This window comes from Kogia breviceps, chromosome 1 (assembly GCF_026419965.1).
Source record: "Kogia breviceps isolate mKogBre1 chromosome 1, mKogBre1 haplotype 1, whole genome shotgun sequence".
In the NCBI taxonomy this organism is placed as follows: Eukaryota; Metazoa; Chordata; class Mammalia; order Artiodactyla; family Physeteridae; genus Kogia; species Kogia breviceps.
The window spans coordinates 196,753,935-196,779,701 of record NC_081310.1 but is presented as its reverse complement, the minus strand read 5'-3'; the positions used below and the strand labels follow the sequence as shown (position 1 = coordinate 196,779,701).

The 25,767-nt window shown below is 43.8% G+C and overlaps 2 protein-coding genes across 24 annotated transcripts in view; both read left to right on the top strand.

Annotated features, from left to right (window-relative positions):
• The window catches only part of CAMTA1 (calmodulin binding transcription activator 1), an 899,707-nt gene extending 888,541 nt beyond the window's left edge, over window positions 1-11,166 (top strand). For all 23 annotated transcript variants that reach the window (XM_067018318.1, XM_067018274.1, XM_067018312.1 and 20 more), the window contains one exon: window positions 7,893-11,166. In XM_067018318.1, coding sequence (XP_066874419.1) covers window positions 7,893-7,956 — 64 coding nt within the window. In that variant the 3' untranslated portion in view covers window positions 7,957-11,166. The remainder of the gene's footprint in view (window positions 1-7,892) is intronic.
• Window positions 11,167-12,665: 1,499 nt separating this feature from the next.
• VAMP3 (vesicle associated membrane protein 3) lies at window positions 12,666-21,713 on the top strand. The gene is made up of 5 exons (XM_059052532.2): window positions 12,666-12,796; window positions 14,580-14,661; window positions 17,725-17,883; window positions 18,669-18,720; window positions 19,899-21,713. Coding segments are annotated over exons 1-5 (315 nt in total). The 5' UTR covers window positions 12,666-12,794; the 3' UTR covers window positions 19,919-21,713.
• The last annotated feature ends 4,054 nt before the right edge of the window (window positions 21,714-25,767 follow it).

Sequence of the window (25,767 nt, the reverse complement as noted above, 5' to 3'; positions counted from 1 at the left end):
ATTCACGTCCCAGGCAGGACAGGGTGCAGCAGTGGGAGATTTCATCACGCACCTCAGGACAGCACACAATTTAAAGCTCATGAATTAGTTATTTCTGGAATTTTTCATTTACTGTCTTCACACCGCAGTTGACCATGGGTAGCTGAAACCTTGAAGGCAAAACCATGGTTGGGTAAGGGGGAACCGCTGTGCTTAGTTCTACCACTGAAACATGAAAACAGCCACAGACGATCCAAAAATGAATGGTTGTAACTGTGTTCTAATAAAACTGTATTCATACACAGACCTGCATTGGGCTGGATTTGGTCCATGGGCTGTAGTTTGCCAACCTGGGGTGACAGGAGAATTGAGTTTTTCTAAGTTCTTCCTAAATCAAAACCTTATCCCTGTAAAAGGTCTGAAGCCTCACCTATTGAAAACCATGGATAGTCACTGAAGGAGGAATTTGTTTAAAAAAATAATAATAAAGCAGCTACTTGCCTTTGTAAATTTAACTAGTCAGACCTCTCTAGAATTAGGCAGTTGCTTACAATGAAAATCTTTCAGGTCCCATGTAGTGGAGCTGGCTCAGTGATGTCTGTGTTTGAAATATAAGAGAAAAGGGGGACACAAATGTCCATTTTTCTAGTCCCCCTCTCTCTCTCTGCATACATAGATAATGTCTCTTTCCATTAGAAAAACAACCTCCCAGAGAACAGATGCATGCCCTAGTATTCAATTTAACTATAAGTTGTAGTAGCTTGCATGTTATATGCAATTTATATCGTCCGCTGCAAGGATCCAACATTTTAGTAAAAGTGGTTGCGTATGCACTTTTGAAGCCTGTTCGGTTCTGGTATGTTAATGGTCATTTTTAAGAGTACATTTTCTAAAAGCGCTTTTCCATGCCAACCAGAGTCCCCCACCTTAACCTCCTGAATGCTGGCTGCATTCTGTTGTGAGTTCCAAAAGCTCCTCCTCATGCGTGGAAAGTTGGAATTTCATAACGTCCTCTATGCCACTCAGTCTTGGGGGGTTTGAGAGAGAGGAACTCAGAAGCTTTCGGGTTTCTTCCAGTGTGGTCATTTTTCTCTAACGTATGAATTGAGGACTAGCTTAGCTGTGTCTTGTCTAAGTCCCAGCAGGATCTCTCGTCCTCTCTGTCCATCGGAGAAGTCAGGATGGTCCTCCAAGGGTCCCCAAGTTGAAGTTACTCTTGGGAGGCAGGACATTCTCTGAGGAGGATTTATATTCCTGGAACTTGTGTCAAAGAAGCTAATATACTTAGCAATGTATAAAGTATACCATATTTTAAGACATTTAAGGTTTACATATCCGAAGATAATGTTTGAAAGACGAAGAATTAGATTTTATGGTACAGTATGTATAAAACACGATTTGACCCCAACTTTTCAGTTAATGAAGCAGCAGGATGTCTAAAAAGGGAGGTGACATCAACGATCAGAATTAGGATCCAGCTGGCTAACTCCAGCAGCAGGGCAATCAGAAAATACCAGTGTGTCTTCATATTTTCCGTCTCAGGGAAAGCTAAGAAAAAGCACCAAATGGTCCTCACCGAAGCCAGCTCATTTTCACTCAGTCGTTCCTCCAGACTTAGCCCCTAATTTACCCAGTAACTTAAAAAGAAGTCGTCCAGTTCCTAATACTGTCAAAGGGATTTGTTTTGTCTTGGACACGATAACTCGTCAAGGGAAAACCCGATACACAGAGAGATGTGTGAATCGACAGTTTTAATTATTTTTCTTAGCTCACCTAGGTGTTATACTACTTCAGCAAACGACTGAAGGATTTCTAAGGTTGCAGAAATATTTAAGTGCACTGGCTGAGACGATACTATATTCCACTTGGGTCGGGGTGTTATTCAGTGTCCCAGCAGAAAACCAAGATGCCTCAGATGTAAAGGAAATAGTAAAGAGCTGAATTGCATAACAGATTTGTCCTCAAGGCATTGAGACTAAAAAGGACAATGCCTTAGACAAATTTCTTCTTTCCCTAGTGAGATCAGATGTCTGTGAGAGGGCTTTATAACCTAAAACGGTCGCTACAGGTGTTGCAAACAGTAGGACTCCTGGTGTTGAAATAACCGATTTCTTGTAAATTGCTGGCCTAGTTACCCACGTTCAGTAAAGGTGGGTGAAGCCATCCAACTGGAATAAAAAGAGCCCTGGTTGGAGGAAGAAGAGAGAACACTTTCTGGTCACCAATTTTTAAACAACAGGTTTTCTCTCCATTTGACAACTGGGTTTCCAAACGCTTAAGCGGGCCAGATGCTGTTAATTATCTTGGTAAGTAGCGTTGACAGCACTGATCCTTGAGAGCAGCCCTGCAAAATATCTTCAGTGGGTCACTAGCAAGTTCTGCGGGTCGGTCACACTTAGGCTTTTTGTGGTGTTCTCTACACGTTGGTCCAAGGGGCAGTTCTCTAACAATGCCCGCAAGGGAACTGTTTGAGAAAAGTAACAGTGCTCTGTCAACAGCTTGGATGTCACACTGCCCTAGTTAAATGTGACGTGAGGTGTGGCTTCCAAGTGGTCCGGTCTGCTGGGTAAGGAGTAAGCAATGAAGGTGGGATGCGCCATCTAATTTAAATCTCCAAAGTAATTCTGTCTTACTTGCCTCTTTTAGGAACTGAATCTTTGGGGAACACAGTGGCGTGTGTTACATTGCAGACAACATGCTCTGTGTCATTCTTATTGGGCCTCTCTGTCTTTTTTGTTTTGCAATCCAAATGAGATTTCTGGAAAATGGCAAGACCTCTCTTTTCCTAAACCCCCCCCACGAGCTATTGCAGCTCTCAGAGCAACAGGTAACTAAGCAGAAAGCCGCATCTGGCTGCCCTGTATATTTCTGACGTCCAGCATTGCGAGAATATACCTGCCAAAATCCACTGACTCATGACACATTTCTCTGGCTGATCATTACTGAGTAGATGTTAACGAAGCCGCTTTGCCTAATGCTTTACCCATGGAGCCATTGTTCGCTGCGAGTCTCTGAAGCAGGCCTCCTTCATTTATCCATAAACGATCATGGGACGTCTGATGGAAAGAAACCCCGTGGGCTTCATGCTGGCTTTTGGTGCTGTTGCTTACCACATCACTTCGGTACATTACAATGCAACGTGGTTTGGGTTTGGGTTGAGACTGCAACAATATCCCAAAGATTATCTTCAGCCTATAGAATGCTTGGGGGAAATCCTGGGATTGTCTTTAATTTTAATCGTTGGATGGCCACAGGTCAAAGTCTTGCTATTCTAATTACCGTAATTCAAGCCAGTAACAAGAGCACCATTTTCCAAGTTACTGATGCACAGTTCAGAAACGTGGTCCTGGCAGCTCTCCTTATAGTAGCAATTGCCTTGTGCCTAGAGAAGCTACAGTTTCTGTCTTGCATTGATTGTCTTCACAGTCTCAAGGAAGACTGCTCTGCCTGTCTTCCATGTGAGGCAATTCAGAAGTAAGTGTAATGATCATGGGATTTGTTTTTAGATAACCTGGACATTATTAGACTCAGTGCTTTCCTAGCCCTGAACGAGGCTAACACTTACAATTCTTTAAGAGAATCCAAAACTCAGTAACCCTTAGCTGAGTTTGTGTAACGTAATGTAACAGAAGTTTACTGGACCTCTGTATTCTCAGTCCTATAGATACAGTGACTACAGGTACAGAATTTTCAAGTACCATTCCAATTTCAAAAATTCTGCTCTACCTTTACCAAGTTTTCACACTGAAAATATGCTTACAATATAAGTAATATCAGTGAAACTAGCTCAATCGATTTTTGGTTTTGGTCTATAAAATGGATTTTTTTTTCCCCCTCCACTGAAGTTTTCAACTGTTCTTTTATGTCACGTGAATACAACATCTGTAAGAAACAGTAGTAGTAACAGATGGATAGAAAAACGTCTTAGAAACTTTTTTAAAGAATGGCAAGCAAAAGTAATTATTGTGAAGGAAACACATACTCACTGTAGTACATTTTGGAAATACAAATAAGCAAGGAAGATCACCCAGAGAAAATAACTGTTAAATTGTCTGTATCTTTTCCGTGGTAGAGGCATTTTCAGTTAACCTATGCCCTTTAGTCATTATTCACGTCTTGAATGACTGAGACGAGGCGGCCACAAATTTCTGTGACTATTTGAAACACTCTGATTTGAAACATCTGTCTCTTAGAACTTACTAACAAAAATTCTAGTTTCAGATGTTGTTCTCATTCACTTCAGTGAATATAATTAATTGTTCTCTGTTTCTTTGGAGGCAGCATAACAGTCAAACATATTTTATCCAATTGACATTTGATTTAAAGCAAAACAAAACAAAAAATCAGGCACCGCTGTCTTATCCTAATCATCTACCCTCAAGTAACATAAACCTCCATTTGTGATTTCAGCAGTGCAGACTGTAAAAGTCTCTCAAGTTCATCTAAACTTGCAGAGGTAAGTTAACACCAACATCGTCTGCCAACTGGAGAATGAGGCTAAAAGTCTTCGGTTGCCTTGATTCTTAGACTCATTCTTTTCGTGTTTCAGATCTACTTCAGTCGTAAAATTCATAAGTACGTTTTATGTGGAGGTATTTTTTTCCTCCCCAACATTGTAGTAGAATCAGCATAGGGTCTTATAAAGGGTGACATCTTAGAACTGAGAAAATGTCATTGTCAGCATCGGTTTCAACAATGCACTCATCTCATGCCATGGAAATCTTCCAAATGCATGGTTTGTTGTACGGACTTTTAGGAAAACCAATAAAATAAGAATTGGGTTTAAAACTGTTTTTTCATGCTGTTGCCCTGAGATATTGTTTGCGGCGGCAGAGTGGAGGAGTGAAGTCAGACACACCTGGCTTCAAGTCTCCACTGTGCCATCTATTAACTATATAATTTGGGGTAGGTGGCTCAATTCCCGTAAATCTCAGGTTCCACGTTCATGAACTGGAGATGATTCCGATATTGTAAGGACCAAATAAGGCAACACATACCGAGGAACCCATGTAGTTCTTGGAACGTCAGCGTTCTCTTCCTTTTCCCCTAATTTCTCCTTTAACAACTTCCCATAAAAACAAAAGAATTCCTGTGCCGTTTAATTCATTCATTTTAATATTATGTATGTATAATGCTAGTAGACTGTGAAAACTGCACAATGAAACAAAAAACTAAATTCTCCAGTGGAGTTCAGGAGTTAGGAAAGCCTAGAAAATTGGAATGTCTGAAAATTGGAATGTCTCATTTTTCCTGAATAGACAATCATGGTCATTCTGTGTGTGGATGTGCATCTCTCCTTAGCTTAATGCTATGTGAGGCCAGCCCTAGCTTTATAGCAGAGTATTTACGTGGTAACTTTAAAACCTTGTGAAAGGGCTTCCCTGGTAGCGCAGTGGTTGAGAGTCTGCCTGCCGATGCAGGGGACACGGGTTCGTGCCCCGGTCCGGGAAGATCCCACAGGCCGCGGAGCGGCTGGGCCCGTGGCTGCTGAGCCTGCGCGTCCGGAGCCTGTGCTCTGCAACAGGAGAGGCCACAGCAGTGAGAGGCCCGCGTACCGAAAAAAAAAAAAAAGATAAAATCTTGTGAAAACTAGTTGACATTTTAATTAGCTCAGAAAGAAACTGCCAAAAAAACTGCAAAAACGAATGTGACCGTTTTAACTAAAAAAAAAAAAAAAAAAGTTTATGTTATACCCACCATGACTAGCTGATTACAGATTCTTTGGTATGAAACTATATAAAACATTTCTGGTTCATAACTCATGCTCCTTTTTATTTCATCCCAATGATGAACTTAAGATTTTTAAAGCCTTCCTGTTCACTCTAGCAACATTGTGAATGGAGATCTTTGTGTTTATGCTCTCAGGTTTTGAGTTCAGGATTCTTCAAATTCTAGAAATCTCATCAGCGATGGAGTCTCTGTTGCACATTTGCGAATGAGTCCTGTACTAGTGCAGAAATAAAATGTCGTATTTGAAGTAGCATGCACATTTTGCCATAATTCAGCAAGGAGGTCTGCACAAGTACAGATACATTGCATGCCCAGAAGTAAAGGTGGCATCAGTGCATGCCTTGCATTTTTCCAGCCAAAAGGCTGTTAGTCTAGATATTGCATGTTTAAAAATTGAACACAGAATATAGCATGTTTCAATTTTTAAAAAGCCATTTATCAAGTATGCATGTCCAAAATCAGGGACCTATAATGATGCACATATCTGTACTGCAATATGATCCAAGTCACCTGAAAATTTAATAATCCATAGTATACTTAATTATAAAGTTTAAATAATACCTGGATCCAATTACGAATGTAACAATGTATTCTAAATGTACCTATTAAGAAAGAAGGCTTTAATAGTTTCGAAGATATACTGTTTGATCAAGCTGAGCTTGGTGTATTTAGTAAATACTCAGACAAATAAGTACGTTTTCAAACATTATAGTTCTTTTTAGTATTGATAAAGTGATAAAGCTTTTTTTCTGAAAGAGAGCGTCTTCTCTTTGAAGAGATTGTATCAACTTGGCAGAATTCTCAGAAACGATTCTGCTTGGAGGTGGTAAATATAATTTTCTTAAATTGCCATTATAGTACATATGCCATCCCATCGAATGCCAACCTAGGTAATAGAGCAGTAACTTATTACTGGTTTTTCAAAATGTTTTCTTTCCACATGAGTGTTCTCTAGAAAGGAAACTAGCATTCACTTTAAAATAAAATTTAAATTTACTGGTATAACTTAAGATAACAAAGAGGCCCTACTCTTACAGAACCAGAAAACTATATCTGGGAGTCATTGACCTCAGTATAGGCCCATATTAGGAAAACACATCAGATTCTTTTCTTGTCTTGCTGTTGAGGTAGAGTATATGTGTCCTGAGAAACTGCCACTTCTGATTTGGCTAAAATCATCCTCTCACACCCATTTTTAGCAAACGTTATTATATGGTATGCAGTGCTACAGACCACCTGTGACTTACAGGGCATACACTGACTTCAGAAGCGAGCCCCTAAAGTCACATTTGCATTCGATCATTCTCACAGTGAGGCAAGCTCTTAGGTATTTGTCCATAAAGAGAAATCTATTCCTACAGCTTGGAATCTCTTCCCGGGTACCCCATCTGCATCAAATGGCCATATTGAAAAGCCAAGGCAAACTTTTATATTAAAACATATCGACTGAAACTGGTCATTAACAAGTAATTTGCCAATGTGAACTTTCCATGACTCCATTTATAGCAATTTAAATTATTTTACTACAACATGTTTGATAAACAGAACAAAGTTACCTTACTGGTATTGCACCCTGTCGCTGTCCACCTGGGGTCACCGGGGGGAGTGACCCGAACATCTTTTAAAGCTACAACGTGGAATGGGAGGAAAGTAAGCAATTCTGAACATCAAAAAGGCCGCAGATCACATGAGCGAAATCAGAGTTGTGCAGATGAGCGGTCAGGTTCAAGACAGCTCATGATCTTGGGTCTGTGAGCAAAACAACAGCTTACTCCCTAGGTATATCCAAAGCTAAATAAATGTGTGTGCAGTTTCCCTAACTTGCATCCTATGGAATTACAGGGCATTAACAGGGGTCCACCAGGCCAAAAAGAAAGTTATTTGAGCAACGAACTTTTTCCTACAATGAGCATGTTATTGTTACACTTCATTTAATGCAGTCAACTTCAGTTTTGCTTTGTGTTTAGAGGTCTTGATATAGAGCAAAGTTTCAGGAAGGGTCCAGTCTTCCTCTTGGAATATTTTCCCCAGCAATTTCACAGGAGTTTCCTTTGCCATCAATCCTCAGAAGGGTTTTTGTCTTGGCTTTTCACTTCCGGGGGAATGGCCCTGCCCTTTCCTTTATGTGGTGACAGTTTCACTCTATAGTTATCACCTGGCCTTTTGTTTTGTTTCTCTTCCAGAGTGAAAGAATTGAAAAAGGCCAAGGAACTTGAAGACATACAGCAGCATCCCTTAGCAATGTGACACTGCTTTTCAGACTGTTTTCATTTCTGTTTTTAGCAGAGACATGCGACAACACACACACACACACACACACACACACACACGCATGCACACACATGCACACATACACACAACATAATCCCTCTGCAGTTTTGGGGAGATGAGCTGCAGGATTTTAACAGGAATGTTTTGGTCATTGCATTTGCACTTTCATGGACAACTTTTAATTTGATCAGCAAGACATCTTGGAATTCAATCTTCTGTTGGATCATGGGCAAACAAGACACCACGAGGAATCGAAAGAGGCTTTCCTCCTCTTAGGAAGAAGCCGTCTTCCTTCTCACATAGGGCTGTATTCAAACATCGTGTGGAACTGTACAAATATTTATACCAAAAATATAGATAAGAAAAGGTGGGGATGCACTAGCAACAAAGAGAATGCTGTTCCTGCACCTGTCAGTTATTTCCAAGAAGCTGAATCTTTGGGATTGATTCTCAGTGGAGGGCTTAGATCATACAAATCTTTATTGGGTCCGTGTGTTCTCATTTCCTTCACTGTGTTTAGTTGATTTTAATTTGTCTGTTTGTGTTTCCGTCTTTACAGCACACTTAATGCAACTTAAAATCTGCAGGTTATTAATGTCTTGTGGAAATTTGCAGAGGGGCGGGTGCGTGGTAAACGGGTAACGCGTGGGAAATGATGAGGAACAGCGTACAGAGTTTAAATTTATTTTCTGTCCCCACCACCTCCCAAGAACCTGCGAGGAGAGTCAGCATCTTGTCCCTTTTCTCATGTTCAGCACTTTAATTTTTTTGCCTTACTTTCATGTGCAATGAGAATTACTTAGAGAATTGGTAAAGCATGTAGCTTTTTTTAGTCGCCTTGGAAACTGTAGTCATTCTGAGGAATCATGAACCTTGCCTGGACATTTGCCACCTAAAAGATCAGTGTGGTGCTGCGTTCTGGCCAGTAAATTCCATATTTTTGGCTATATCTCATCCAACCTGAGCAGTTTCTGTGTATATATAGAAGGTAGAAATGGAAAGTGAGAAAATATTTGAAAGGGATTATATTAATTGCTAAATATTTTATTCACAAAGGTCAATAACATGGCAAGATAAAATTATTTGTATAGTTTTGTCTGAATGAGCAAGAAAAAATGTGGATGTATTGTTTGTATATATTGTATATATTAAAACAAAGAGATATGTGCATGAAATCAAGAAAAAGAAGTGAACAAAAGCAAAGCATTAGTGGCTATGGTCTGTAAAATGAAACAAAAAAAAAACTTTATTTCACTATAAGAGTACTTTATTTTAAATGTTCTTTAGAAGAACATTTTGCTAAAGCATGACTAAACAGCAAAAAAAAAGAGCTACTGTATTAAGACTTAGGAAAAAAGGCAGAGTAACATTACTTAAAAAAAAAAGGGTATGTTTACATTTAATTTTGGCTACCAGGAGTTTATTTTATTTTATTTAAAATTTCTTTTTGCCAATGGTGCCAAGTAATGTGAATGCTGATATCGCTTAAAAAAATTAAGTTACTTTTGCTAAACAGATAATCATGAGATGAATCAGTATATAGCTTAACACCGTCCACTCACTCCAACAAAGAACACTTAGAACGGTCAAAACCTGACGAAAGAAATAGGATGCAAAGTAGAAAAATGATGACTCATGTCTTCATATCTCCTGCTGGAAATCAGAAAATGTAATAAAAATTGCACAAAAAATAACTACAAATTAAAAGAATGCAAACTGGTCTCGTAGGGATGTCATGGTATATGATTACTATTTCCACATAATGAGGAACCAAAGAAATCTGATGCTTTTAACAACTCAACTACTAATGTTCAATCGAGAGAATAAAGTTCGCATTTGCTGATGCCAGTTTAAAATTCCCAGGTTAAGTTTCAGGATCAGTTGGTGTAAAGCTGAGAGACTAGTTTTTTTCCCCTTGGTTCTGGCTGCCAACTGTAAGTGAAAACTCAAGGCTCGTTGTGAAGCCTAAAAATATTCACAAATCAGCTTTTAAACTGGTGTCTTAGAAGGAAGGTAGATACAAAAGGATTGTGGTAAAAACTGGGGTCAGTGCTCTTGGTGCCTTTTCTATAATTGTACTTGTTTTTTAATTACTTCCTTTCACTGCCAACCTCGAATTACTGTACAGTATATGTCTTACTGCTTGTGATCAGCTTTGACGACAGTGACAGCCCCACAACTAGCAGCCACCTGTACATTTGTAAACTGACCTGACTCAATTTTGTTTTTAAATGTGTGGGTTATGTTGCAGCTGTTGCGGTCCCCCAAATACCTATTGTTTTACACAGTTTGACCTATAGGAGGACACTGAGTAATTTACAAACACACAGTTGTATTCATCAACGGGAAGAGAATGTGAAAGCCAGCTCTTTCAGAATATCCTTTATTCATACTGAATTTGGGTATGTTTACTCCATCTTGGTACAAATAACCCATCTTTTGACAAGAGTAATGACCTCAGTGGATTTGCTTTAACGCTCATTTTTTTTTTTAATGTTTCACATGCTACATTATTAGCTGAGTAAGTTAGAAAATCTGAAAGATAAAGATTGACATAGAATTAGGAGCGTTCTTATGGAGGGCATAGAAGTAGGTTCGAAACCTACCCATGTAACCTACCAGTACAACTGTGAAACCCAGGTGAGGTACAAATGCACTTCCACTGAAACGAAGCATTTCTGACCGCTTTTTCTTGGTTGTGAATCTTAATTTTTGAATATAAGATGATAGGTAAGCGCAGCTTTCTTGGATAATCTGAATTCCCAAGTGCCAGGAGTAGGATTTCATTATAAAATTAATAGCTAATCTTATTCTGTCTCCTGAAGATTTAATTGCTATTCTTGTTACCCATTTGAAATCAGCTGTACTGTGTGAACGAAATCGAGACAATAACTAGAACCCCTCTCTGGCTGCACGGTCGCTTATGGCAGTTCCACACAGTAGTTGGCGCCCAATGGGGGGTCCCTGAGACTTGCATGTAAAACTAGTCTAGATGTCTTCTTTTTTGTAAGTTTTATTTTTGTAACTGTGCATGTAAAGCATCATTGAATCAATGGATCTGTTGAAGAACTCAGCTGCTGGAAACCATGCAAAATGTTTTGAATTGCCCTTAAAATATGGAAAATGTTTTCTGAATGCTTTATATTCTTTCTGCTGTAAATTAAAAATGAAGAAAATTTCCCCATACTATGTGTGTTTTGCTTTAAACTCAACTGATACTGAAATGCAAGGTGATCAGCACGTTACACACCATATGAAATCATTTCAAATATTTCCTTCTATCCCGATACAGTGTCTTGACCGTAAACGTTACATAGTTTCAGATCCGTACAGGAAAGAAAAAATTTCTCAGTGGAGCCACTGTTCCTAAAACAATTACTTGTCAACTATCTTCTCAGGCATCGCTCAACCTATCAGTCATTTGACTAAGGGCACTTTTCGGAGACATAAAGACACCGATCTAAATTCACCTTTTCAGTTAAAAGCCTTTGCAGGTTTTTAAAAGGCACTTTTCAGCTGACTACTAATACCAGCCTTCCTTTCCAAGAGCTCTGTCATCAGTCTCATTCCCTTTCACTGCAGAGCCTCATCTTGTCTCCCTGGTGGTCCCTCTTCCATCTAATCCATCCCAGTGCTGCTGCCAGAGAAGTTTTGCGTGATAGATCTCCCAGATCCGTGAGGCCTTGATGGTTTCTACAACCCACTGCATTGAAATGACATTCGCCTTTCTTGTTTATCTTCAGTCTTTATTCGGCCTTATTTTCACCTGTGCCCCAACCTGCACACCCTGGTTGGTCTGTTCAAACCATGTCCATGTCCACTGTTTCTTTGTTCATGATGTTTGTTCCTCCCATGCCTGGAAAGTTCTCTTTTTAGCTGCTTAACCCAACTCAAATCTCACCACCTCTGTGACACTCTCTTGTTTCTTCTAATATACACTAATATTTCCCTTTTCAAATTATGCCATTTCGAGTTGGAAAAGACAGTTTGGTGTTTATTTTCATTTCTCATCTGCTCTGCCAGTTGACTTGCTGGTGTTCTGAGGCGTTTTGTTCGTTTAACGTAGGAGTTGCCTATGTTGATAGGAATGCTTTCAGTAACAACGTAAAGACCTTGCACAGTAACTCACTGCATTCAGATTTTTGCGTCAGCCTCAACCCGAAATCAAAAGTTGACATACTTTGTGCTTGGGGGTCCGTAAATACAGAAACGTTTAAGGTACAGTCCCTCATGTCAAGGCTCCCATAAACAGATTATAATAAGATCTGTGCAGTGACAAATACACGTGTCACAAATGAACACACGAAGAGAGGTAACCTAATCCAAGCAACGCCTGTGACAAATACCCTGAATGAACTTCCGCTCTCATTTTGACAAGTTTCTTGGGAAAATGTGGCGGGTCTTCAGGACCACCGGGTTCGTGCGGCACGTTCAGCAGAAGCCCATGGGCTGTCTCCAGTACTGTCAGGGCCAGAGAAATGACCCACGGGCCCAGAATAACGTAAAACGCCCCCACCTTCATTTATCTGCACAGTCTCTTTTCAGAGCCTAACGTACCACGTGCCTCAGCGTCCGTACCGGCAGCGCCAAGGACGGGCAGCTGCAACGCAGAGACCTGCCTTCGCGCTCTGCGGGGGCCCCGCCCGGGACGCCCGGCCCCTTCCGGCGCGCCCCCTCGCGGCCGCGCGCGCCCCGCCCACCCCGTCGGCCCATCCCGGTGACGTCACCGGCCCCGCGTCGCCCCGCCTAGGTCTCGGGTCTGCGGTCCCGCTGCGCCGGTCCGCCGATCCTCGCCCGCTGCCGCCGCCGCCAAAATGTGAGTGACACGGAGCGACGCGGAGCGGCCTCGGGCCCGGAGGGCGGCGGCCCACTTCTGGGACCCCCCGCCCGGCCCGGTTCCCGTCCGCCGCGTCTCGGACGCTGGCTCAGGCCGTGCGGGCCTTCGCGGGGGGCTCCCGAGGCCTGGGGGCGGGCGGCGGCCCCGGGGGTGCGGATTGCAGACGGGAGAGGTCGGTCCCGCGGCGCCGCCGGCCGCCCGGGAGGGCCCCGCGGCCGGCGGGTGTACGCGGAAGGGGCGAGGGCGTGGCGGCCGGGGTTTTCCGGAGGTAGGGAGAGCCGCCCCCGCCCCTCGGCTTCCCCTTTTCTCCCTCCCCCCCCCCCGCCCCCAAGTTCCCTGAGGGGAGCTGTGACCACTGCCCTCGTCCTGCAGAGCCTGCTCGCTGCCTGGTGCCTGGGCTGGGCTCCGGAAGTTGCAAGGGAAAAGACCTGGGCCCTGTGTGAAGGCACCTGCGGTCAGAGTGGAGTCTGGCGCAGAGCTGTGCGCCTCCGCTCTCTTTTTAAGCAGAAACATTCTTGTACTTGAAAACGTGGAGTTTCCCGGGGTAACCTTCCGAGAACGCTAAGTGTCAAGGTTCACCAGGACCCTGTGTCCCCGCTCCAGCTTGCTCATTCCTCACCCGCAGAGGAGGAAGGAATGGGTGCTTTTGCAGGGTTCCTTCCAGGAACTAGGGACACCCCTCTGGAGTGTTCCTGCTTGAGACTGCTGTGTTCCAGTAGATCGCGGTGGTTAAAAGCTGGATCCGTAGAATTATACAGAACCTGGTCTAAACACAGGCTCCACTGCAGCCAGCGGTGTGGACTTTCTAAACCTTACTTCACTCATCTTTGAAATGAGGTTAATAGTAGTGTCCCCCTCAAAGAGTTTTGAGGGTTAAATGAGAAAGTGCTTGGAGAAAATGCACCAGTACGTGGCCCTTCGCTATTATCGATCAGACACTAAACTCTCTTGAGAGCAGGGGTGGGACCTGCTGCATCCCTGGTCTTTGACGCATGGTAGGTATAAAATAACTGTTGAATCAGTGGCCGTAGTATGCAAGACACGGGGAGGAGACCTCTAAGACACAGGAGTCTGTGATCTATTAGAGAAGGCAAGGCTATATATTTCTATATCTGAGAAACCAACGCCTTGCCAACCAAGTCATGGAAGCAATTAGGACTTCAAAGCCAGAGTAGTCAAAAAAGATCTGTCCGGGGGAAGAATAAAGCATTCGATGAGGATTTTAAAAGAAGTACCTCTTAAGAGAGGGAGCACTGCTTCATCTTCCCTTTCCCACTGACGCCCCCTCAACCCCACATCCTGGTGTTTCTGACTCTGTTTCTCTAGGTGAATCTGTTTCTCCATACTGGAAAAAGGGCATTCTATAATTGTTCATAACTATGAAGACCATTCTTGCCACAGTGAAAAGCTCAGAAGAGTACTGAGTGCCTTTAAGTAGGTGTAGGTCTTAAAACAAGTAATAAAAAATGGGAAAGCAGAGTTTACCTATCTTAGGATCAGGTCCTTCAGTGATACGAAGGAGATCCTGTTAAACCTTCACTTCAGACCTTGGTCCCTTTGAACACGTGGGTGAATCTTTAAAGTTATAGAGGAATTAGAAGAGGTGTCATTTGAACCTCTGTTCATTGATGCAGGAAGGATTTTCTTTTTCTGCTTTAGTTCTGAAATCCCTAACCCTGAGGCTCCTCCGGTACATCTTCATACTTGCAGAAGTGTTTTCGGAACCCTAACTTACTCACACTTGTGTCTTTACGTGTTTCAGGACTACAAGCGCGCCGGCAGGGTCAAGCGCTGCCTCTGGCAGTAGTAGAAGACTTCAGCAGACCCAAAATCAAGTGGATGAGGTATTGCCCAGAAGTGCTGAAAACATGAATCATAAGCCAACATGGGAACACTCGGGGAATAGCTCGGTTTAGAAAAAGGATCGTAGAAGTGTGGATGTAAAGTAAATTTTGACTGTCATAAATGTAACAACATTTTGTCCCCTACTGTTTTGCAAGCCCTCATCTAAGCTTCTGAGAAGTCATGTCCTATTGGTTTCAAGCTTGTTTTCCTGCGACCGAATCACATACCTAAAGTACAGGCTCTCCTCTCTGAGACCATTCCTTCAAGAGTCACTTTATAATGTATATTTTGCCACAGTAAATACAAAATTAGAGAAGAAAAAAGAACCACTTTATAAAGTAAGATAATAGAATTTTAGGGATTAGGCGTATAGATTGCGCAAGCCAGGATCAATCCTTCTGACCAGATTTTTCATTAACATTCTTTTTCCAGTAGCGTGACGTACTAGTTACCCCGCCCAGCAAGTCCCTGTAGATTGTTGCCTGTTGACGTGCAGAAGGCAGGTGCTGGGAACTGCTCTACCCAACAGACCTGTATCTGTGGGCCTCCTGAGTTCGGAGACCCTCAAAGCGTCTTTTGTTCTGCCCCATAGATGCAGACCTACAATGGAAAATTGTTTGAGAAATTCAAGCTAGTACTAATATCTCCAGAGTCCTAAAAGCCATCACTGCTGAACAAGGATATCTGGGTCTTTCTGCATTTAGCTGCCTTAAAAAGCAGAGTTAAGCTAATATTAGATTCTGTTGTTAAATCATATGGTAATATTTTGGTCTGAAGGTTTCGTTTATGACCTTAATTCTGAAATTTTTACATTTTCATGCTGAGAAACCCATTCTAATTCCATCCTACATGAAACTTCTGTTAACTTATGAAATCAAATTGGGTCCTTTTTCTTTACTAAAGTGAGTTGTTTTGTTCTGTTTTAGATTGAGGTAAAATTTACATAACATACACTTAACCATTTTAAAGAGTACAATTCAGGGGTCTTTGGTATTTTCACAATGTTATGCAACCATTCCCTCGGTCTAGTTTCAGTTTTTCCCTTTATCCCTGAAGAACAGCCTGGATGCATTTAGTAATCACTCCCCATTCCCCCTTCCCCCCGAACGGTAGCCTCTAATTGGCTTTCTGTTGCTATGGTTTTGCCTATTCTGGATATATCATATAAAAGGGGTACAAAAGGCCTTTTGTGTCTGGCTTCTTTCACTTAGCATCACGTGTTCTACAAAGTTGTAGCGTTTATCAGTACATCATTTTTATGGCTGAGTAGTATTCCGTGGCACATGGATACCTCAATTTGTTTATCCATTCATCTGTTGGTGGATTTTTGAGTTGTTTCCACCTTTTGGCTGTCATGAGTAGTGTTGCTGTAAACGTTTGCACGTAAGTTTCTATGTGTACACCTGTTTTTGTTTCTCTTGGTTATGGGTCTAGGAGTAGAATTGCTGGATCATATAGTAATACTACGTTTAACTCTCTGAGGAACTGCCAGACTTTTCCACAGTGATGTACTTACTCTTTTACAGTCCCACTAGCCATGTCCAAGAGTTCCTGTTCTTCCACATCATCACCAACACGTGTTATTTTCCATTTTTTTGGTTATAGCCGTCCTAATGAGTATGAGTTAGTAACTCATCATGGTTTTGATTTGCATTTCCTAATGACCAATGATGTTGAATATATTTTCGTGTGCTTGTTGGCCGTTTGTATACATTCTTTGTAGAAATGTCTTTTCAAGTCCATTGCCAGTTCTTTAATTGGGTAGTCTGTTTCTGGTGTTGGTTGGTAAGAATTCTTTATATATTCTGGATATTAAATCTTTGTCAGATACATGATTTGCAAATATTTTCTTACATCTTGTGGATTGTCTTTTCACATCCATGACAACAATGTCTTGATGCACAAAAGGTTTTAATTTTTATGAAGTCCAATTTATCTATTTTTTTCTCTTTTTGCTCTTGCTTTTGGTCTCAAATCCATGGCCAAATTCAAAGTTGTAAGGATTTACTCTTACGTTTTCCTCTAAGAGGTTTATAGTTTTAGCTGTATACTCAGATCATTGATCCATTTTGAGTTAATTTTTGCATTTGGGGTAAGGTAAGAGTCCAGCTTCATCAAGTGGCTGTCCAGTTGTCCCAGCACCAAGTTTTGAAAATGGAAAGTGTGACTCCGCCAATTTTGTTTTTCTTTTTCAATACTGTTTTGGGTATTCAGGGCCCCTTGGAATTCCATACGAATTTGAGGATTGGTTTTTCCCTTTCTGCAAAAAAAAAAAAAAAAAAAAAAAAGCCATTGGAATTTTGATAGAGATTGTGTTGAATCTATACATATATACATCACTTGGGGGAGTACTGCCCTCTTAAAAATATTAAGTCTTTCAATCTATGAACATGGGATGTTTTCCCATTTCATTAGGTCTAATTCCTTTCAGCAGTGTTCCACAGTTTTCAGTGTGCAAGTCTTTGGCCTCCTTGGTTTAATTTATCCCTAGGTATTTTATTCTTCTGGGTGTTACTGTATGGAATTGTTTTCTTAATTTCCTTTTCATTGCTAGTGTATGGAAGCACGCTCATTTATGGCTATTGATCTTGTACCCTAAAACTTTACTGGGTTTGTTTACTGACTTTAGTAGGGTTTTTTGGTAGATACTTTGGTATTTTCTGTACATGGAAACATCTGCAAATAGAGATCACTTTACTTCTTTTCTAATTTGGATGCCTTCTATTTCTTTTTCTTACCTAATTTCTCTGGCCAGAACTTCCAGTACAATGTTGAACAACAGTAGTGACGGTGGGCCTCCTTGTCTTTCCCCATTGAGCATGGATGTTAGTTATGGGGTTTTCCATAGATGCCCTTTACTATGTTAAGGAAGTTCCCTTCTATTCCTAGTTTGCCGCGTGTTTTTAACTTGAAAGGGTGAGCCCTTTTTTCTTTTTTTTGAATGGAAGTTTGACTCAAAGTAGTAAAGTGCTGACCTGAAAAAAAAATGCCGGTAAATTTCACCGAGGAGTTTTGTTCTTCATATTCCCTTACGTGTAACCGAGCGCGATCCTGTTTGTCAGGTGGTGGACATCATGCGGGTCAACGTGGATAAGGTGTTGGAAAGAGATCAGAAGCTCTCTGAGCTGGACGACCGCGCAGACGCACTGCAGGCAGGAGCCTCCCAATTTGAAACGAGTGCTGCCAAGCTGAAGAGGAAATACTGGTGGAAGAATTGCAAGGTAGTTCGCTTTTAACTGGTCTCTACCTTAAGTCACCCTCTGTAGTGTCAGGGTAGACGGAGGCTACAAATCCTGGACTTTCATGAATCTTGAGTTTGCCTTCCCTCGGGTGGAAGTGTGGGTTGACTCGGAACCTAAAACGCTGACTGCGTATCCTCTTCCTGTCCCCGTAACTGGGAACTCTCCATGTTCTGGGGCCGACCTTCAGAAGCATGTAGAACAGGAGCGCCCCAAATCAATCGTAGACCTAAGCCCCTTCCAGCCCTCCACCCCAGCACAGCCCTGCACACAGATTGGCAGGAGAGGGCTGGACAGGTGGTCAGTCTCCACGTGGCTGTGAATGGCTCCAGCGTCAAAGGAAAGAGCCGCTCGAAAGCCGCAGTGTGCTCCGCAGAAGAGCAGGAAGCAGCCGCGCAAGGAGCGTGGCCCAAAGCAGAGGTGACACAGCTGCGAAAGAAATGTGCTGCGATCAGATCCCTTCCTGGGTTGGAAGTGACGCTTTCTGACACATGGGACAGGCTTAGTAGCCCTTCTTTAGGTGGAAAACAATACACACAGGCCTATCTAGGGACCACAGATCATTCGAATGTGTTATAAGAAGCAGATAAGTAATTTCCAAGCCCTAATTGAGAACATTAAGTTTAGGCTCTAAAAATTATGAATACTTCAGCTGGCGGTACACCTTAATTTCTCCTTCTGTGACTAGAACGATATTATATGATACTCTTCGGTAAGCACGTTCATCTCTAGTTTCGAATGTGAAATGGACTTATGTGTCATTACAGATGTGGGCAATAGGGGTCAGCGTTGCCATCATCATCGTCGTCATCATCATTGGTGAGTTCTCCTGCTCCAAACTCACTGCAGAAGTCTTCTCTGCTCACAACTGACTGCATACACAAGAACCCCAAATAAAAGTTCCCTCGGAGATGTTAGTTTATCCCAGAGGTTTTTGTTTTCACTATTAAGTGTTTTAAGTACTTGGGTGCTGGGTCTGAGATTTTCCGATATAAACAGTAATCCTCTGAAGTTAGAGAAAATTTATTCATTTCCACTGAATGAGTGGAAGTAAGTTTTCTCTCTGAATATATTTTCATCAGAGGTTTCCTTTTATGAGAAATACTGTAGTCTAGCGATTAAAAGCACGGACTGCCTGTGATGCACCCTAGCTCCACCATCCAGTTGTATGGCCTTGGGCAAGTAATTTAATATCTCTGAACCTCAGTTTTCTCATGTATAAAATGGGGATAATAATAGTACCTACCTCATATGTTTGTTATGAGGACAAAGCTGTTAATATATAAAAGGTGCTTAGGATGGTGCCTGGCATATAATAATAATAGTTATATAAATAAATATATATACACACAACTATCATTACTGTTATTATGATCATCACTGCTGCTACTGTGTACAATATTGGAGCAGCCCATTGCCATTCGTAGCCTGGTACGTGAGAACTGTTTAAAGAAGTATATCTTGGATGCTTTTTTTTTTTTCTTCAAGGTTCATCTATGTTGTAGTATGTATCAGAATTTTATGATTTTTTTTTTAATTAACTAATTAATTTATGGCTGGGTTGGGTCTTCGTTTCTGTGCGAGGGCTTTCTCTAGTTGTGGCAAGCGGGGGCCACTCTTCATCGCGGTGCACGGGCCTCTCACTGTCGCGGCCTCTCTTGTTCCAGAGCACAGGTTCCAGACGTGCAGGCTCAGTAATTGTGGCTCACGTGCCCAGTTGCTCCGCGGCATGTGGGATCCTGACCAGGGCTCAAACCCGTGTCCCCTGCATTGGTAGGCAGATTCTCAACCACTGTGCCACCAGGGAAGCCCTGGATCCTTTTTTTGACAGCCTCCTCTAGCCCTCCAAAAAATGTAGAAAAGCCACTAGTAGGAAACTGGACAGAAATTGAATTTCTGTTCACACTTAGACTGCAGTGTTTGATGTTTATTCTGTATTTGCACTGAAAGACTAAACTGTTGTTTTTCCACTTTTTTGCATCTCCCCTGCTTATTAGTGTGGAGTGTTTCTTCCTGAAGAACCAGTGAAACTCCAGCCTGCTGTTCAAGAAACCTCTTCAAGAGTTTTGATTTAGAACCTGCTATATTATCAAGCTTACCTACGGTTATATCTAAAATGATTATTTTCTGTTAGTGACTGTAAAGTTTGTTTTCTAGGAAATGTGCCTTTGTTTTGTAATATGCACTCCAAGCTAGAGGTGTAGTCAGCCCAGCCCCCATTTTGCACAGTGCCTTTTCACATTCACATATGGGCTGATGAAGAGGACTTCTTAAGTCGCAGAGTGTAACGACCTAGCAGTAGTCTTGCCTGACTAATTGCCAGTGGTTCCGCTTAAGGAAATTTGTTCCAAGTTAGCTGTCTTAGTCATATGACATTACCCTCATTTTAAACCTTTGGGTAGTCAGACTCCAATTTGTGCCTTCCAGAAAGAACACTACTGCCTGACACACATACAGGCTGTGCCTTATTTTGCTATTTTTCTGATTCCCTTTAAGAGAACCCTCTACTGTTTATAAACACTGCTGACTCTTTCGCTGTATTTAAAACAAGATGCTGGTAAAGAGGTTTTTGCTCCTGCGTTAGATATGAAGATGTTTACTTTCTTGTTACTGTTATGTATCACTTGCTAAAAATATTGTTTTAATCGGAAAGAATAACCTCGTTAAAACATTTTTATAGAACTGTGGCTGTGACCAAAGTTTCTGTTTTGCCAAAAAGTTAAATCGCAGTCAGATGTCAAGTCTGTTCCTGGCAGATGGATTCAGAACAGTGACCAGTGGGACTCAGGTGCCCCTCAGAATTAAAATTGTACTGTTGCGCGTGAACCTCTGACATCCTGGCAGGCCGGTCTTGCCCTGGAAAGGCTGTAGGTCTCGCGACTCTCCTTCCGATCCAGCACTTTTCCCGGGGGTTAGAGAAGGTTTCAGCTCGACTGCCCATCTCATTCCTGTGGCCAGAGTTTCACCCAGCCGTCTGCAGACTATCAGCTGTAGACCCCAGTATGTTTCTAACAATTATGTGAGCAACAGTTCTGTAGCCTTCAAGTGAGACCATCTGTGAACTGGTCATTTTCTGGTCCAGTCCCCACGGACGATAGCTTTTTGGAGTTTGCTTCCTATTTTGATCCCTAGGCCACTTCCTAAATCTGTCTTCTAAATTATGCTCTCGATTAGGCATTGGTCAGGGGGGACGAGCTTTTACAGAGGACAGTTAACCAGAGACACTTTCTTTCTTTGATGTCACAGACTTGTCTGCATAAGATGCTGCTTTGGGAATAGCTGTTGTCATCTGAGAGGCTTTTGTTGTGTGCCTGAGACTTTGGACATCGGGCTGTGTGGCTTTAGGACAGGAATTCAGGTAGGAATGAAAACAGACAAGGAGGCACTGAGGGGCAAAGGAGTCTTACCACCCTGTGGCTCACCGTTAGCAGAATATTCTAAAATTGTTGTTCACACGCCGGTCTGTGACTTACAAAGCAATAGTTAAGGTGCACCGGGACCCAGGTTCCATTTCTGTAATACCTGTGCCCCTGACATCAGTGAAATGGTGTGAAGTTGAAAATAATGCCGTGCAGTGTGCCCACCTGGGAAGAAAGGAGCAGCTGTCAGTGTGGGGGCGTCGGCCCGCCCTCAGCTGAGGCCCCCGGCTGGGTCTGACTCCGAAACCTCGGTGCTCTCGCCTTGGCCTTGATGCTCAGTCCCATGTAACCCACTGGCCGCTGCGTTAACCCAGGAACACTTGGCCTATATCTGTGCGTTTAGCTGGGAAGTCGCCCACTATAATAAACTGAATAAAGTGTTTATAAACATAACTCTGGTGCTTGTGTTGCTTGTAGGGGAACAGCTGAGCCTGGTCCAAGGCCTAAGTAAACGGCGTTCCCTGCCGCCCCACCTCCCTCTCCCTTGCAGACCCCAAGTCCCCTTCCTCTTTTACTCGCTCACCAGCCCCCTCCCTGAGGACTCTGAGTTCCTTGCATACCACTCCCCAGGTGAAAAGTGCTTTTCAGTAGCGGAGATGAGTGGGGAACTGGCTTGCTTATGAGTCCTAAAACGTTCAGCATTTGGCTTTTGAGCTTCTTAAATATATGGTGTTTCAGAAGTGACTTGTTTGTGTAGAGCCGGCCGCTATGTGCTGGACCAGGTCGCTGCCCACGTGGGCCGTGGGAAGACTGGGTATGAGAGGGACGCCTCTTGTTTTCATCCTGCGTACCTTTCCCCTTGACTGAACTTCCACTTTTACTCTGCGAGCCCCGGGGAACAATGTAATACGGGCGGAAGGAGACTTGCGTATGTTCACAATACAATGCCAGTTTTCAACAGAATCCTGCGACAAGCAGGTTGATGTTTTTCCATTGCCTCGGATAGACGGTCACTGCTTCTCTTGTGTGACACGCGATTGTGTCCCTGGGAGAGTACGAACTGTAGAATCGTGCCTTTTGTTCAGGAGCATGACATAATGAAATATGTATGAACTTTCGGTGCCATTTTCAAAGGAAACTCTACCATAAAGCGGCTCCTTCTTCTCTGCTTCTCCCTTAAATGCCAGGCTTCCTTAGGGACTTCTATTTCCATTCTCCTTACCCTCCCCAGGCCATCTTATCTGTTCTCATGGTCCCTCTATTCATTCATCTGCTGATGATGCCTGGCCTATTGGACACAAGCCTCTCAAACTCAGCGTTCCCCAGACAGAAGGAAGCATCCCCTGCCCCACGTTCCTCCTCCGATCATTCCCAGTGTCTGTTCCAGAAACGGCACCATCACCTACCCAGCGACCGCACTAGCCAAGTCCACTGGACTTGCTGCTCTTTTTGGCCACCATCTATGGCACTCAGGATACGCTGGAGGTGTGCTATGTAGCAGACACCTCCCAAATCGCCAAGGCTCAGTTTTTTCCTTGCTCGAGCTCTGTGTCCCACGCCAGTCAGCAGGAAGGCTCTGTCGTCAGTCCCCGGGGGGTGGGGTGAGGGGACTTCCTGTAAACATTCGTCTCCGGTTATCACTGCGGAAGGAAGGGACCAGCAGGAATTGTGCACTGGCTCTCAACGCCTGCGCCTGGAAGTGGAGCCGCAGCTCTGCTCATGTTTCATTGGTCAAAGCAGGTCAGGTGACCATGGCTCACCTCAGAGGTGGGAGGGAGTCCCAGCCCTGTCCGTCACCCAGAGGAGAAATGGAATGTTTGTGAACTTACTTCTTCCTTTGTGTCAACAACTTCAGGCAAAGAATGGAGGCAAATTCCCCGTGTCTTGTATTTTCTAATGACTTGTGTCTCTTACACGATAATTCTAGATCTGCATCGACAATAAAATGTTTCTTAAAGTATGGTAACTTTTTTATTGGTTCTGAATGATGATTAATTATCTGCTTTAAAATTGACCAGACTCGGGCTTCCCTGGTGGCGCAGTGGTTAAGAATCCGCATGCCCATGCAGGGGACACGGGCTCCAGCCCTGATCCGGGAAGACCCCGCATGCCGTGGAGCAACTAAGCCCGTGCGCCACAACTACTGAGCCTGCGCTCCAGAGCCCGCGAGCCACAACTCCTGAAGCCCAGGCGCCTCGAGCCCGTGCTCCGCAACAAGAGAAGCCACCGCAATGAGAAGCCCACGCACCGCAACGAAGGGCAGCCCCCGTTCGCCTCAACTAGAGAAAGCCTGCACACAGCAACAAAGACCCAATGCAGCCAAAAATAAATAAATACATAAATAATACCTTAAAAAATAAGATAAAATAAAATAAAATTGACCAGACTGCTTAGTGCATTTAAAAATAAGCAAACTTATTTCCAACTGAGCTGCTTTTCACAGTAGCAGAAAATTCAATCTGTAAAAGTAGAATTTACTAAATAAACCAATTATGGTATAATTATTAGAAAATAATATATATTTTTCTCATCCTTTGAACAGTAAGCTAAGTGCATTTAGAAATCTTCTACTTGGCTTTATGCCGCCAAGACGGACAATCCCCTGTTGGGAGAAGTGCCCGCCTCCGGCCGAGGCTCTGGGTCCCCAGCCTCCTGAAGGACTTCTCTCTGGCAACTGCCTGTTGTCTGCAGCCCTTCCCTCCTGCGTCATTCACTTCTCCCTTCTTATTGGATCACCCCATCACTTAACAGCGATGCCCACAGCCCGCCCTCCAGCCAACAACACTTGCCTATAGCCCATCACAGCAGAATTCCTCCCTAGGTCCCTGTAGTCTTTGCCTCACATCCTACTTTTCTTCAGTCCACAACACGGAGACAGACGTCTTTAACCAAGGTCACCTGAAGGTCTTGCTGAAGCCCAACAGGAAATTCTCAGCCTTTGTCTCACTCTGCTTATCACCAGCGTTTGATAAAATTGCCAGCTCTCTCCTTGAAATGCTTCGTTATCAAGCTTCCAGGACCCCACACTCCTCTGGCTTTCTTTCAACCTCATCTATGGCTCCTTATTCTTTGCTTGGTTCTCTGCCTGACCTCTGAATCTCTGTGTGCCCCAAATCTTGGCCTTTGGCCCTTTTCTCTCTATGGGCACTCTCTCACTGACGCCATTTCACCCATCACTGTAAACTCCATAGAGACTCTGACGACCGCCAAATGTAAGCTGTATCTCCACCCCCGGCTTCTCCCCTAAGTTCCCAGCTGGGAGATCCAATTTGCCTACCTGACCACTCACTCCACCTGGATGTTTAGTGCACATCTCAAACACGGCATGTGGAAAAGAGTTCTCTGTTCTCCCTTCATCAAAACCTGCCATCCCCAGACCTGCACTCAGTAAATATTTGCTGAACGAATGCAGTTTAACAAAATAGAGATTCCGAAGAGAGTAAGCATCATTTGGAGAAATAAGGTGGTTTGTCCAATACCTAATATGAACAGTTACCACACTTCACTTTCCCCTCCTCTTATTTACAATTCCTTTCATTCATCCAACCAATACTTAAGATTTCTGATGTACCAGGCACCGGAGAGGGGCGGAGTTCTACATGGCACCTTCCATTTCGGAGGAGTCGAGACACAAATAAAGAGAGCCTTCCGACGGTGTTTTTTAAAGGCCTTCTCTACACCTTCCTTTCCCAAAATAATGTCTTTTACAGACACTTGTCTTCCTCCAGTTGCTAAGTGAATCTTTAGGAAGACCAGGGAAATGTTTTAAGTTTCACTGTCAGAATTCCGCTTCTGAAAACCGGGTTTGATCTTTCCAGGGCTGCTACACTGCCGGGTCCTCAGAGGCCCTCACTTAAGAGTCCGCAGGAGCGAGAGCAAGAAAGTCGTTAAGAAAAATGGAAACGACGGGAACCCGAGAAGACGCAGGGAAGGCGCTGGGACATCTGCCCAGCGTGGTACCGACCCACCCGCAGTGCTCCACCGCTCTCCCTGACTCTGGAGCTGGGGGAGCCGCGGCCGCTCACGTGGAGGCCGCGCAGGCCCCGCCTGCCCCACCGCCCTGGGCCCGCCCCCTCATGACTGGCGGCTCCAGCGCCCTATCACTGCCGCGCTCACTCCAGCGGCCCCCGGGGCCCATCCCCCGGGGCCGGGAGAGGGGCAGGGACTGGAGCCTCCTCAGGGCCTCTCCGCCCCCTCCCTACGTGCCAGCCGGCCGGGATTGGCCGAGCGCCGTCCTCAGGCCGACCCCCGGCGTTACGTAACGAGCTCCGGGACCTTTGCGCCGCTCACTCGCCTCGGCTTAAGTAACCTGGGAGCCCCTGCGCGGGTCCCGCCCCCAGGCCAATGGGGTCCCGCAGAGCCGGCAGCGGCAACCAATCGTACGACCCGGGGGCGGGACCGCGTCACGTGGTGCACGGGGGGCGCGGCGACCTCGACCGCCTGGCACGCTGCGGGCCTCGAGACTGAGTGGGGCCAGGTCAGCTGGGCGAGAGGCGGCTCGCGGGTC

Excerpts from the sequence above, each read along its gene's own strand:
- VAMP3 (XM_059052532.2), top strand. Across the intron at positions 14,662-17,724 it reads CCCAAAATCAAGTGGATGAG|GTGGTGGACATCATGCGGGT; the intron begins GTATTGCCCAGA and ends CCTGTTTGTCAG. Across the intron at positions 17,884-18,668 it reads ACTGGTGGAAGAATTGCAAG|ATGTGGGCAATAGGGGTCAG; the intron begins GTAGTTCGCTTT and ends GTGTCATTACAG.